Genomic DNA, 15,992 nt, shown 5'->3' with positions numbered 1-15,992 from the left:
CTTGGAAACACGACCCAAGTTCAAACATGAAATTCATTTGCTTCTTATACACCTTATCCACATACTCTGAAGGTAAGTTTCTGTAATTTTCTTAGTAATTTTGTGCATGAAACAAAGTTTTAACCTGTGGAATTTTTCACTTGTGGCATTATGTCACTGCTCAAAAAGTTTCAAATTTTGGATTTTACAATTAGGGATCCTCAATCTGCATTATCAACTCTTCTTTAAATATTCAAAAATAAGCACTATTCATCATTTATATCTAAATAAGAATAATTAGTCAGTTTTGATTAAAAAATGTGTCCCAAAAGATAATCCATACCTGCAGCCAAATTCCCCAGTTAAAAACCATCAGGTTTATGAATAGAAGCATCATCAATATAAAATTCTACACAAGAGATGAACAACTTACAAGTATTCATTTGCTCAAACATTATGTTCTTCATCCAAAATTGAATGTGCTTGTTAAGGAAGAAAAAAATATCAAGAACATTTTCCCATCCTCCCATTCCTGACATCTCTGCATTTACATTAGGTTTAAAGCAAAATTTCTCAAGCTTACAATGGAAGCATCAACAGGTAATGATCAAGCCTCATGATCATTTCTCTCATAATGACTACAAGCATGATTCATAAGCCATACCAGCTGTGTCACCATGGACCACAGGGGTCAGATATCTCCAGAGATCAGTTACTATCACATGACTGTTTTGTTTTGGTATGAGATTGAAACAAAACACAAACTAGTTTAGATTTTAGACTTTTTCTTTATAAAAACCCATCTGTCAGATTAAATCAACAGCTAGGATACAAATGTACTTTTTGTTTTACCTAGGAAAGATATGAGGCTGGTGACGTGGCTCAGTAGAGCATTTGCCCAGCATGAGTAAAGTTCTAGGTTTGAACTCCAGCACCTCAAAACATAAAAAGAAAGAAAGATGTACTGGTCAAAGAAAGGTATTTTAAACCCATTTTGGTTAGAAAATGTAGAAAATGTGAATGCAAACTTTTAACACTCAGTCATCTCATAACTGCACATTTAAAAGAATTCATTTAGAATATTAACAAAATAATACACTGGATTTATTATAAATATAATCCCATATACTCCCGTTCAAGGCCAAGAATAATACCTTTCACATAAAGTCCCGAACAATCACACACCAATTGTAAGCTAGACAGACTAGTGCTGATCAGTGAAACGAGAAACTGGTTATTCATTGGGTAGGCCCCAGGGGCAGAGACCAGATTCTTACATATTACACTATTCAAGTTAAATAATAATGAAGGTATTTTAAGAATCTCTAGAAAGCTAAACTATTAACCTCAGGACTTCACTATAACTATACCACATGCTAATACCATTTAATGCAGGGCACAAGCTATTTGGAAAAGAAAAGGAGGTTCCAGTGTGTCATCATGGCTTGTGACTTGAGCAACAAGGGTAGCCCCACTGTCTATGGCCAGCTTCCAGTGAAAATGTACCATGAAATGGTTACTAGCTACTATTTACCACCCTTGCCAATGCACATACTGAAGTGAATTGGCATTCAATAGATGCCCCAAAGACGGCTCTTAAATATCAACTCCATTTGGATTTCAAATCCTAATAGTGCAGATAATAGAACAAACCTGGCTATGAGTCTGGGTCTTTCTTGTGCCTATTAACCAACGGCCCGGAGAAAGCCACCTGACCTGTCTAAATACCAAGTGGACAAACAGGAAGGGATGATGGGCTGACCACCCAGATTCCTCCAGATTGATGTCCCTGAAGCCTCTGGGTTACCCTGTACCAAAGGAAGCCACTTCCCTCCTGTCACTAGGTGTATTCATATCTCACCATCAGAATATTTTTCTTTCTTTCTTTTTTTCTTTTTCTTTTTCTTTTTTTTTTTTTTTTTCTTTTTTTCCTTTTTGGTGTACTACAGATTGAACCCAGGAGTGCTCTGCCACTGAGCTTCATCAAGGTTCCTAAATATCTGCATAGGACACAAGCCCTTTTTGAAATTTTAAGAGAGGGTCTCACTAAGTTACCCAAGCTGGCCTCAAACTTGGAATCCTCCCAAGTCTTATTATAGGCATGCACTGCCATGCCTGGCAAGAAATAAATTTCTACTTCAATTCTGTTTTACCTCACTTGTATGAAATGCTTAGTTATGTGGTTGTATGTAGCAGTAGGCTTGAATTAAGGATGAAAGTTCCTAACAGGTTTCCCTGATGGGTCAGGCAATAAAACACTGACCTTGTCACCTTGCCCTCACCACCACCACCATCTCGGCTCTATCCAACAACCAGAGATTATGCCTCCCCACCCACTCACCCTCCTCACCCACCCCACCTGGAGGGAACTAGTCTATGCCTTCAAATAGTTACAATTTTGCTAGTAGACAAGAGGACAAACTAAAGGAGAAAAGAGACAACATCACCTCTTCTGATATAACATTTGTACATAACTATTAAGTAATTTGAGCACTCATTTCTCTGTAAGTTTATAGTGTTTTCATGGCTCTGTTGGGGCATACTAATGTTAGGGAATCCTTAAGGTTCCTAAATATCTGCATAGGACACAAGCCTAGAATGAGACTCAGGAAGTCAGCTTCAGTGTTCGTTGGCTTCCCATCCCCATCAGTAAGCACCTCAAACCTCTCTGCTCTTGGGCCCATTGGACTTAAATGATGCTTGCCAAGGCAGCACACAAACACGGCAGCAAATAAGCATTCAACCAAACTGCCACTTACTCTCTATCATGCCCGCCCTTCTCTCCTGGAGGATGATTATTAGAGATCTTCCTACAATGCAAAGGTTTTTAAAATCACTAGCCATCACCTCTAAAATATATACAGTCATGCATCACTTTAACAACATACACACTAAGAACCATATGGTTAGGAAATGTCATCGTTGTGCTAACATCATAGAACATACTTACACAAACCTGTTTTACAGCAAACTTTTTAAATAAGTACACTGTAAAATAATGGTTTAAAGTACCATATAGCTGGGCAGGGTGACACACAGCTGTAATCCCAGTGACTTGGGAAGCTAAGGCAGGAGGATCACAAGTTCAAGGTCAGTCTGGGTAACTTAGTGAGAACTTATCTTAAAATTTAACCTTTAAAAAAAAATTTATTTTTCTGTGTTTCTCACTCTGCCCCCTTAGTACCAGGGATTGAACCCAGGGGTGCTTTAACCACTGAGCAACACCCCCAGCCTTTTTTAAATTTTTTTTTTTTATTTTGAGATGGGGGTCTCACTAAGTTGCTTAGGGCCACCTTGCTGTCTTAAAATTGTTTAAAAAATAATAATTTTTTAGAAAAGAGCTGGATAGGAGAATAAGAGGGAGGAAGGAAGGGAAAGGGAAAAATAAATGGAATAATTTTAATAAAGTCAAAGTGAATATAACTTTAACTTTATATATATGTAGAAGAGAGGAAGTTTAATAAAGGAGGGAGAATTGGGGGAAGAAGGAGGAAAGGAAAAGGGGGGAAGAATGGGGATTGAAATTAAATTCTTTGCAAGTATGATGTCAAAATGAACCCAATTACTATGTATAATTATGATGCTCTAATAGAAAAGTATTTGAAAAAAAGAGAGCTGGGAATGTATCTCAGTGGTAAAGTGCTCCTGGGTTCAATCCCAGTACCATAACAAAAGAAAAAGAAAGTGTAGTATATAGTAAATGAATAAACTAGTAATAGGAGTTTATTATCAAATATTACATATTATACATACTTTGACATGCTCTGCTTTTAGAAGACTGGCAGAACAGTAGGTTTGTTTATACCAGCAGTACCAGGAGCAGTAATATGTTGTTCTACAACATTACAATGGCTGTGACATCACTAGGCAATAGGAACTTTTCAGCTCCATTATAAATGATCATTATGCAGTACATGAGTATATTCAAACATTCTCTTAAAACTTTGCTGCCTTTCCTACCAGAGGAAATATCTGAGAGCAATCTGAATCAGAAACACAAAGAGAAAAAAACCACACTCACCACAGTCCTACAGGATGATCAGTAGTCAGTCCACTAACAGTGGCCTATGCTTCCCACTTCCAATGAGAAAATCTAACACAATGTTTCTTCTAGCCACACAGGGTTGCCGTTATTCTTGGGACTAACTCTGGCCATCAGCAGTAAAACAAGTGAAATATAAACACAGACTATCAGGGCTCGGGCAATTTCTTACTTCAATTAAAATGCCTATGGATTTTGTGCCAAAAGGGAAATGTTATAAATTTGAATTATTAGCTTCCAACAATCATCCAAATCAATGTAAAATATTTAATGCTGTACTCCATTTGTTTTGTTTAAAATGGATCTTGTGCTTGGAAATTTTGGCTGCTGTGCTCATTACTATTCAGTCAGAGAATATAAATGCAAAAGCAGTTTTTATTTTCATGAGTTGCAGCTTTTAAATCCTAAGTGCTCATCTTCACCATCATCATTTATTGAAAGCCCAATATATATTCCCTCCAAGGTGCTTTTCATAAATTGATCCATTTAGTCAATCAGTATGCATTTACTGAGTACCTACTAAGTGCCATGTATCTAATTAGGCATGAGAAATTTTTTTAAATGTTGAGCAAGTCCAAGGCCACTGTTATGATTTGGATGTGAGGTATCCCCCAAAAGCTCATAAGTGAGGCAATGTAAGGAGGTTCAGAGAATTGAACCTTTTGAGAGCCTTAACCTAATCAGTGAATTAATCCCTGATGGGATTAACTGGGTGATAACTGGAGGTAGGTAGGGTATGGCTGGAGGATGTGGGAATTGGGGCGAGGCTTTGGGATATATTTGTATCTGGTGAGTGGAATCTCCTCTCTGCTTCCTGATCACCCTGATGTAAGCTGCTTCCCTCTACCACATTCTTCCGCCATGATGGTCAGCCTCACCTTGAGCCACAAGGAATGGAGCCAGCCTTCTACGGATTAAGACCTGAAATTGTGAGTGCTGAAATAAACCTTTCCTCCTTTACAGCTGTGCTGGTCAGGTCATTTAGTGACAGCAGCGAAATAACTGATTAAAACAGCCACAGCATCATGGAAAAAGCAAATAAACAAATAACCAAATACTACGCAGGGTAATAAATGCTGTGATGTGGAAAACAGGTTATTAAATGTAATATATTAGGTAGGGACTATGTGATAGATGTTTGGAACCACTGTCTCTTAATTTTCACAATACCCTACAGACATACCTCCCTCCTTTCCAAATAAGCGTACTGAGATTATCCCACACTGCACATTGCCTCTCTAATAGCATCAGCATCTGCACCATCATTTACTTCTGCTTCCCCCCCCCCTTTAATACTACAGTACTAGGGATTGTAGCACTATTATAAGTTTTTTATTTATTTATTTTTTCTTTCAAGACAGGGTCTTGCCAAATTGACCAGGTTGGCCTCACAGGGGTCCTCCTTCCTCAGATTCCCAAGTTGCTGGGATTGCACGAGGAGGGCACCAATACACTTGGCTCATCATTTCCATCACAAATCCCTTTTCTGATCTCAACATCACACTGGCAGATCTGCATTAGCTCATTCAGGCATCCACTACACATTTGCCCAGAATTCTTCAGCACTCTGCCTACCTGGGGACAAAGGACCTCAACAAACCTGAACCACAGAGACTACCTGAAAGAACTTGCAAGCTACCTACAAGGAGCAATACAAGACTAATAACACAAACCAGGGAAGAAACATGCCACTGGGCAGTCCATGGTCATGGACCAAGCAAGTGTCTTGGACAACTCATTTGACTCCTAAAAGGGAAAAATCATTGTGGAAAAAGACATGTTAAAGGGAGTGAGACTTGGGTTTTCAGACCACAGTGGGATAAAAAAGAAGAGCAGTCCCTCAGGAAAGCAGTGTACAGGAAGACGTCCAGGAACCTCACTGGTGAGATGAAGGACCAAAGTTGTCCACAGCCTAAAATTGGGGCATGTCAGCCTTGAGCTGCCCATGGTGGCAACTATAAGAGGTGCCACAGCATCCTGGGGCACTAAAACAATCCAGTATAACAGTAAATGGAGAAAATTACATGTATAAGAACTCTTCTCAGAGACTACTGCAAATGATGGAAGCAGTTTTTGTTCAGCCTCCTGGGACACAGGATGAGTACCTAAAGGGTCTTCTGTAGTCAAAATCAAAGGTTACTTAGTCTTCAAAAGAGAGAGGTCCCATCTACTGCAAAAACTTTCTTCTGCTTGGAGATGTGCCAGCTAAAAGCCAGAGCTACAGAATCACAGTGAAGAAACCAAGAGTTGTCAGCTTAGGGTTTCCTCCAGGAACTTTTCCCACAGGGAATTCCCCTCCAGAAACTGGTAAGCAGATACTTAAAGGAGACAGAGTAGCAGGTCAAGTTATTAGCCTGCCTAGAACACCCACATGTCCTCCCTAGTCCTGCAGATAATATACAGCCAGGCGTGGTGGCACATGTCTGTAATTTCAGCAACTCTGGAGGCTAAGGCAGCAGAATTGCAAGTTTGAGGCCAGCCTTGGCAATTTAGTGAGACCCTGTCTCCAAAAACAAGGAGGGGGGTTGGGGGAATGTAGCTCAACAGTACAGCATCCCTGGGTTCAATCCCCAGTACCAAAAATAAATACTCTTACATATGTTAGATTATTTTCACAACGGTCATGAAATAAACACTAGGTCTCCCACTTCATAGCTGAAGATTCTGAGTGTCAGAATGGATAGGTGATCTGTTCAAGATTATAAAGGTAACCACCTGCAGAGTTAGGTTTTGGACCAGAATTATCTGTCCACATGAGTCATCACTTCTGCAACAATTATAATACTTTACAAAGACCTTAAGATTTTACAGAAAGTTTTTAAAGAAGTCTTGAGCAGTACATTACAGACACACACACACTCATACATTCATGCACTCAGTTTTTCTAAAAGTAAAATCATAACCATAATATGGTATTCTATTTTAAAACCCATGTCCCCTCCTCTCACTATGGACTTTGTCTCAGTAATATATTTATGAAGTGACAATAATTTAGATTATTGCTAAAGATATTTAAGTAGAGTTTAGGTACTGGTTCACTTATAACTGACTGCTTAGGAGCTCACAGCTCAATACTTAGAACAACCTTGCATTTGTGCTAAGTACCTGCTCATTTTCATCTTTCTGCCACTAAACTGTTGCCTCCACACTCAATCTTCTCTCAATCACACATCCATCATACAAGTAGCACCTTTCGCACATGTCCATTTTACATTAAGACTCGTTTTGGGAAAGTGGCTATGTATGAGGCAGATATAAACAGGACTTCGCACATGCTAGGCAAGGGCTCTACCACTGAGTTACATCCCTAGCCCTTTAATTTTATTTTGGAACAGGGTCTTCATAAGTTGTCCAGATTGGCCTTGAACTTGTGATCCTCCTAACTCTGCCTCCCAAATAGCTGGGATTATAGGTATGCATATATTTTACTTTAAAAAAAAAAAATATTCCCAACTCCCAGTTTTCCAGAGCACTTCTTTCAAATTCCTAGGTCACATAAATTATTTAATAATTCGTCAATTAGTCTTGCATAGTGGGGAGAAAGGTACACAGAAATGAAGACAGTCAAAAATCAAAGCAAAATGCTAGTGACAAATGAGCAAATCACCTCCCTTGTAGTTGCACTCACAAAATAAAGATCACACTCCCTTCACCAGCCACAGGATGTTTCAAGATTTTTTTGTTTTGTTTTGTTTTTCTTTCTCTTAACACATATTTCTACCAAAAGATCATTATGAAAACAAGGTCAATATACTTAATCCATTAAACAATCATTTCACCTAATTTTAATCATCTCTCTTTAAAACTGAATTTATATAACCAGACCACCCTACACAAATGGAATTGAAATATATTATTTTTTCATCTATTTTATTTTCTAGTCCCAAAGGACCACTCATCTTGCTGAAAACACAGGAATAATTGTTCAATTCCAGTTTAGCCAAGTATTTCAACTGCACACTCTTAAACCTTAATCTTAAACATATCAATAAAATGTGATTTTCCAAGAGCTTTCCTTCTTGACTCACTACATCTCAAAAATAGCAACCTCCTCCTAAGCATAGGCGCCCATCAATGTTTTGAGTCAATACTAAACATACACAGAAATATTTCCTTATAGTAACTTTTTAAAAATTACTTTTCATTCTTCATTATCATCTGAAGTTTCAAAATTTTTCATTAATCCCAGCTTTCCTAATTCTCATTAGGTAATCTAGTGTGGGGGTGTTTTTTAATTTCCTTTTCATGAAGAAAAAGGAAGCTATGTATGGGGACATCAGGTGTGATGGAAAAATAACAATTTCAATACACATACACTTTTTTTAATTTAAAGATCCTTTTGCTACTTCACTTACAACACAAATACACTACAGATTCCATAAATTGAATTTTGAGGTAAGAAAACTGCTAACATAAAACAGAACCCAATACTCTCTGTAGAATATCCAAAGGAAACAGCCAGCAGTCCTTAGATGTTCCCCAAGAAACAATTCTTTGTTTGCCTTGAAACTGAAACATTTTACTGAGAATCACAGCTCCTTCGGTAATGGAAGTATGCACTGAATCCAGATAGCCACATTAGACTCATTGATTTGTTAAAAATTCAGCATTGTAAATGAAACCAAAACAACCACCACGAACAACTGGATAATTAAATTACTGGTTGGAAGAAGTTTCAAAATCTAAGCCCAACATTAATATCTGTCAAGTTTCCATTTAACACCTACCAATACTTGCTGATGTTACACTGAAAATTCAGAAAGGAAAGTATTAAAATTTAAAATCCTATTAATTAATTTGTACTGTTTAAATCACACATAAGAGCTAACTCCAGTTACCATTAGAATCTTAGTGTTTGCCTCATTGTCTCAGAAAGGCAAAGGCTGATAAGACAGTGCAGACAATTAAATCTCTTCTTGTGCAGGGGTTCTGATCAATACCCTATGTATAATAACCAAGCACCGAAAGACAGCTCTCCTCCATCCCTTAGATCAGAGAGTTTATTTCTGGTCCCTGATTTTCACTAGGTTAGTAACTCTTTTCTCTATAATTTGCTCTTCTCCTGGAAGAGCGAAGAAGATGTCTGGTTGAAACTGCATTTGTTTAACACCCACCGCCCCCAGTATTATGCATTCCCACAACCCAGTGGCCATGCACATCCGCACACCTCGTACCTGCCAAGTTCCTCGCCGGTGTCGTAGTAATCATCCACGTTTTCCTGCCTGAACACGGTCATGATAAACTGTCACTCCTCACCAAAGCCCAGCGCACCTCAGCTCTACTCCCCAAACCATCACCACAGCTCCTGTGTGGATGTTGGCCACTCATGCATCAGTCTCCAGTTCTTAAAAAAAATAAAAAAATAAAAAAAATTAGAACGACAGAAAGTCATTGATAATAAAATAACAACCTTAAAAGGAAGTAGATCTCCCCCAGACTAAGACATGCACACTAGAGACCAGGTATCTGAAGCTGCCTCTCCCCGAGGCATGGAGAGACGCACCCTTTGTTAAAGGAGGGCTAAGGACACCCCCAACTCCAAAGCACCCGCGTGCGTGCGTGGGGCCCGGACACCACCGTATCTCAAGGTCCTCGTCCCGTCTATGCGCCCTGATCAGAACAAGCTCCGGAAGTGACTGGACTCCCCGCCTCCCCTTTCTCTGCACACACGCCCACCCAGCTCCCCACCTCCAGGGGCGCAGCGGAAGAATGAAGCCCTCGCCCGGGAGGAACGCGCCTCACTGGAGGCATCCCTCCCTAGCCTGCGCGGCGGTGACACCCCCGCGCCACCTCTCGGTTCCCTCACCTCCCCAGTCGCTGCCACCTTCTCCCTTTCCCCAGAGATACATTCCTGACGACTCTCTCTCCGTTACCCGGTCGACCCGGCGTGCGGCCGCCCGGGGGAGCAGGGGAGGGAAGGGAGCGGCCAAGGAGGCGCGGCCGCCTGCTCCGGGCCCCCAATCCCCGACACAAAGCGCCCGACCAGCGCCACCTGTTCCAACGTGGTCCTCAAGACTGGGGGCGCCAGAAGGCTGGAATCCTCCTCCCCGCAACCAAGTTTGCCCCCGCCTTGGCCTTCCCTGTTGCCCGGGGCGCTACTTAGGCAAGCCCAGCCGCGCTGCCGCCACGAAAGCAAAAGCTGGCGGCGGGGCCTGGGAAGGATCGGAAAACCGCTCGTGGCTACTCACCCGGGCGTCCCGGAGCTTCCCGGGTCTCTCCGGACGCTGTTGGAAGCCGATCATAGGCGCCAACGCCCAGGACTAGTGGGGCGGTGGCGGGAGCGCAGCGGACCCGCAAGTGCAGGGCGCGGGTCCCGTGCGGCCGCGCCGGCTCCAAACCCTGGAACCGCTAGGGTCGCCGTGCCCCCTTCGCTGTGGGAACAATGTCCCCGGCGACACTCTGCCGCGCTCTCCCGCCCCGGCCACAGAGCAGTCTCTCGGTTCCTCGCCGCCTTCGGGGTGGAGGGCAGCTAGTAGGTGGTCAATCTAGACCCAGCTGGCGGACTGGCGGACTGGCGGCGCGGCCCAACCACCACCGAGCAGCCCGGCGGGGCTAGCGCTGCGGGTTCTGCGCTGCGCTTGCTGCTCCTCCCGGCTCGGCGCTCCCGGCTCGCTGGCGCGCTCTACCGAGCACACGCCCACTTACCCCACACCCACGCCGCCGAGGGAGGGAGGGAGAGAAGCCAACCGTGCCGAACGTGGGCGCCCCACCTGTGACACGTCGCGGAGCTGCAGTCTTCAGCTCGGTTTAGAGAAACGCGATTCCTTCATCCCACAGATGTGTACTGGTCGATCTGTGTATGCCAGGCACGGTGCTCGGCACGGGAAAATCATGGGAAATAAACGGATTTTTAAAATCCCTGCCTTGGTGAAACCTATATTCTGATGGTAAAGGTAGATAATAAATAGCTAATAAATAAGGTCATTCTGGAAGAGATCAGTTCTGTTTACAACAAAACAGGTTACTGGTATAGAAAATGACCTCATTAGATGGGATTCCTCTTTAGGGAAGGTTTTATTGTTGTTTTGGGGTAGGGGTGTGGTGTTTGCTTTTTTGTTGACAAGATCTCACTAAATTGTCTAGGCTGGTCTTGAACTTGTGATCTTTCTGCCTCTGGCCTCTCTTGTAGCTAACAGGATAGGTATTTTCAACTGAGATCTGAAACTCATAATGTAGGCAATCCCAGAAGCAATGATTGACATATCAGAGGTTCAATGAAGCGACAGAAAGGAATGACTTTTTTGTGCTATCCAGTGCACAATTGACTGTTGAGTTGAAATTTAGCCAGACCCAAATGGACTATGCTCTGGGTGTAAAATATACACCGGATTCCATGACTTAATATGAAAATAAGAATGAAAAATGTCTTGTACATTTCTTTATATTAGTTACATGTTCAAATTATAGTTCTTTGAATATATTTGGTTAACAAAATCATATTAAAATTAATTACACTTAATTCTTGTTATTTTTTAAATGTGGCTACTACAAAATATAACAGCATCTATGTGACTTGCATTTTATTTCTGAGGACTGTGCTGGTCTACACAGAGACCCCATTTCCACCAGAGATATCTTGCCCATTTTTTCTCTAATTCTCATCCCATGCCCCCACGAAGCCTTTGAGTGGGTAACACAAAAAAATGGAAGGACAGAGTTTCTAAACGGAACTCTTATCTTACTGCCTAGAATGACAAACTGATAAGTGAATCCCCTGAGATTTCAGATCCACACCATTTTGCAAATCCCAAGATTTTCTAATATGGCATGATTCAAACACTCTTTGGTTCAACAGAAATTTTCAGAAGTGAAGGTGAATGGCCTCTTGAAATGACAAAACAAAGAAGGCCCCTCAGGCATTGTCAAATCCTACTCTTAAAGAATATTTCATTTAATGGCCTACAGGAAGAGCATATGGTCTTGCTAATGGAATAAGGAAGGCTCCAAGTTAGGAGGCATATTAACATAAGTGGTAGGTCTGAGAATTAATACAAAAGATCTTGAGAGGTGAGAAATACAGCCAAAAATGACCAAAAAATGAGATTGATATGGAAAAATGTAAATGAATACGTCTGTTGGGGATAGATTAACTTAACAGATATTTGAGAGAAACTTGGAAAGTACTTATGGATGATTACTTTATGGGTAATACTTTTCCTGCAAGATAAATATATTTTCCAAGACAGTTAAAAGAATCAAACCTATTTGGGGGCAGACAGTTTATCTACCCTATTAGACATGGCTGTTCACAGGAGATCTTCTAGGACAGTGAAAATGTGTGGAATTTTGAGTCACAAAATTGGATCTAATATTGGTGGGACCATTTCAGCTGAATGACCTTGGATGAATCACTTACCCCTGATGTGCTTACATTTATACTAATGTAGGCAAGCAATTTAGAAAGGAAGGTAGTTTAAAATTGTGTCCACAAATTCCTTGACATTTCTCTAATCAAGAAATAGTCTATGGCTGGGGATATAGCTCAGTTGGTAGAGTACCTGCCTTGCATGCACAAAGCCCTGGGTTCAATCCCCAGTACCACAAAAAAAAAAAAAAAAAAGAAAGAAAGAAAGAAACAGTATAGCCTTTCATGGGGGCACATGCCAGTAATCCTGGAAACTCTGCAGGCTGACGTAGGAGGATCACAAATTTGAGCCAGACTCAGTAACTTAGAGAGTCCCTGAACAACTTAGGAGACACTATCTCAAAATTTAAAAGAAAAGTGGAGTGGGGGATGGGGGTTGGAAATGTAACTAAGAAGTAAAGTACCCCTAGGTTCAATCCCATAAGAAAAAAAATAAAAGGGGAGAGAAAAGAATATATACCCCACCTCAGTTGTTTACTTCTAGGAAAATCTGATGGTGGTGACATAATATAACTTCTTCCTTTAATTAGGTCTTAAAGTCTTAGAACTTTCTCTCTCTCTCTCTCTCTCTCTCTCTCTCTCTCTCTCTCTCATATGTAAAGAGACATGTGGAGAGATCACAGAAGGAGAGATGCCAGGAAGTCAACTGTCCAGCCCCACTTTCAACCCCACTTAGCTCACATGATTCCCCTCAACTTTTGTGAGCAAACTAAATTGTTTTAAGTCTATTTTGGAGTACTTTGTTACATAGCAATAGATCAATTTGCTAAAAGTTCAAAAAGTTAAAGAGAACTTAACTCTTAACTTTATACCAGGTTTTAGAAAGACTAAATTGTTCTCTTCCTTAACCTTTACCCAAGTATGAAAACTCATTTTTTCTACTTTATACCTAATCTTTTTAATCTCAATTTTATCAACTATAAAATGGGGACAATAATAGACTCTTGCATAGTCTTTAAAGTTATTGGAAGAATCTAAAGAGATAATGCATAAGACAGGGATTAGTACATTACACATCAGAATGTTCATTATTCTATTTTCTATCATATTATTCCAAGGAAAAAGGGCTCCAAGGAACATCTCTCAAGTAGAAAATAATAATATAATAATCTTCAAATGAGGATTATGAGATTCAAGCTAGGCCATAGTTTCATAAAAATAATCATGATATGGACTAAGGATCATGATAATCACAGTAGTAGTATTTAAAACAAACCCAAAGCCAAGCACAGTGGTGCTTGCCTGTAACCCCAGCAACTCAGAAGGCTGAGGCAAGAGGATCACAAATTCAAGGCCAACCTGGGCAACTTTGTGACACCCTTTCTCAAAATAAAAAATGAGGATGTAGCTCGGTAGTAGAGTGTCCTTCAGTTCAATCCCCTGTAGTACTAGGAAACACACATACACACATAAACAACCAAACAAACATCTTAGTTTTTAGGACATTATTTTACAACTGTTTAAGTCAGAGTAAATAACCGTTAGTATAAAACCTAATAAATAGCAGAGGTTTATCACATTAAAGATTTAATTCTTATTTTCAGCTAAGAAGTATGTAGGGAGTAAGAAGAGTCAGCTCCATATAGTCACTCAGAGACCCAAGTTTCAGCCATCTAATGAATTCACTGTACCCCAATGTGAGTTTGTCAGTTGACTCTTCCCATGTGTTGTCTGGTGAGAGAGGAGAGAATACAGGGATACTTGCACTGGAGATCTATTTAGAAGGTCAGGTTTAAAGCTAAGGTATAATCACTTGGTTAAGCAAGATATTCTTAGATCAAAATAGACCATGTTAACTCAATTTTCTTACAGGTTACTTTTTAAGAACATGGCTTCAGTTTTATTAAGGGTTAATATTTAAACATGTCTCCTTACAAAATGTTTGTGCTCTTAACAGTTTCATTGTTAAATATGCAGCTGAGTGCCTCTAATATAGGCAGTCACGTGACTGATTCTGGTTCCTCACAGCATTGTGCACTAAGAGAACTCATCTCTGCTGATCAAACAACTTTTATCAAAAAACAAAAATTATAGATCTTATGCTGTTTCTTGTTTTGCCTTAGGTTCCAAAAAGCATGTGGCAAGTTCAGAAAGCACAGTCCTCAAAGAAATGCCCAATTTACTGTATTCTCTGATTTAACCCGTAAGCATCTCTTGAGAGCCTAGTATATGTTAGATGCTATGAATGCATCCATAAAAGAAACACCTTTTGTTCTCAGGTTACTCAGGCTGTGCAGAGATTTATGAACAAATACACATGCAGTTATGCTAGATATCATCCATTTCCCCCATCACCTCTATTCTCTATCCTTCTCCACCCTCACAGGTCTGGAGACTGATCTATAAAAATTGCTTTAACCATTCCTTGTCCTCTGGTTGCTGGTCAGTTGACCCATGGGAAATCTAAAGCAACCTTTTCTACATGATTTTCTCTTTCTACTCTCTCTTCTTGTCTCTTCAAGAGACAAGACACATTGGTGCCTTGTAAATTAGTGCTAATTTAGATAATTCTTGGCAATGATGGGTAAAGACAAGTAATGAGATGCTTTAAGGAGATAGAAATCACAAGACTTGCTACCTTTGTATCAGAGGAAAAGGACAGAGTCAGAATGGCTCAAAATTTTGGTTGAGTGATTAGGCAGATTTTGCTGTCATATAGGCTGAAATACAGGTGAACTATCAGTTTGAGGAGAGAAGACGAGGTCAGTCTTAGGGATATGAAGATCCAGGTATCCCTGGGACATCTAAAGGATGGATGCATACGTGGAGATGTGTTCCTATACAATGGAGATTGGATGAGCCCATTGTGTACAGCAGGGGAGCTGTGGGCCTGGGAGTGGATGAGGCCACCTAGGGACAGACTACAGGATGAAAAAAGAGGCCAAGAGGTAGAACTCTGGGAACAACAATATATTAACCCAATTCAGAGGAGCAAGAATGCCTGACCAGTAGCTACAGCTTGCCAGTAAATCTGATGAGCATCTACAGGTATTTTGTTTATTTGTTTCTTGGGCAGAAAGCAGGTGTGAACAGAATAGGCATCATCAATAGGTGGCAAATTAAGGCATCATGAATACCAAGTGTCCCTATGCCTCTTGTATACAGTATATTGTGCATGATGAAAATCTGCCATCTTCTTGATCTAATAGGTTAGTAACTTCTTATCTATGCTTAACACAGTTTGTGAGTTTCCTTCATTTCATTTATTTTCTTATTTCTCACAGCAGAATAGAATATTCACAAACAAAATGGCAAACGCACATTATGTACCTCCTGCTGAGCTGTGAGCTATTTACAACACCTCTCAGATCCTTTCTCCCACGATTGTTCTAGTCTCCCAGTACTTTAGTAGTACATGGTTTTAAAAATGAGGACCTTTTGCCAGATGACCTGGCACACACCTATAATCCCAGCAACTGGAAAGGCTGAGGCAGGAGGATCACAAGTTTAAGGCCAGCTTCAGCAAATTAGTGAAACCTTTAGTGAGATCTTAAAATAAAAGTGACCGGTGATGTAACTCAGTGGTAAAATGCTTCTGGGTTCAATTCCCAGTGCCAAAAAAAAAAAAAAAAAAAGAAAACAAAACTCAATCTTCTTTGTGATCCA

At 40.5% G+C, this 15,992-nt stretch overlaps 1 protein-coding gene across 5 annotated transcripts in view; it reads right to left on the bottom strand.

Annotated features, from left to right (window-relative positions):
- Dapk1 (death associated protein kinase 1) overlaps window positions 1-10,614 on the bottom strand; it is a 200,739-nt gene extending 190,125 nt beyond the window's left edge. For 3 of the 5 annotated variants that reach the window (XM_047524293.1, XM_047524289.1, XM_047524294.1), the window contains exons 1-2: window positions 10,210-10,614; window positions 9,196-9,365 (exon numbers count right to left, since the gene is read on the bottom strand). In XM_047524293.1, coding sequence (XP_047380249.1) covers window positions 9,196-9,257 — 62 coding nt within the window. In that variant the 5' untranslated portion in view covers window positions 9,258-9,365; window positions 10,210-10,614. Of the gene's footprint in view, window positions 1-9,195; window positions 9,366-9,524; window positions 9,607-9,827; window positions 9,908-10,209 lie in introns of those variants that run through there. The other 2 variants (XM_047524290.1, XM_047524291.1) reach the window with 2 other exon arrangements.
- Between the last annotated feature and the right edge of the window lie 5,378 nt (window positions 10,615-15,992).

The sequence above is a fragment of the Sciurus carolinensis genome, chromosome 14 (assembly GCF_902686445.1).
Source record: "Sciurus carolinensis chromosome 14, mSciCar1.2, whole genome shotgun sequence".
NCBI classification, from domain to species: Eukaryota; Metazoa; Chordata; class Mammalia; order Rodentia; family Sciuridae; genus Sciurus; species Sciurus carolinensis.
The sequence above is the reverse complement of the archived record's forward strand: the minus strand, read 5'-3'. Positions and strand labels throughout refer to the sequence as shown.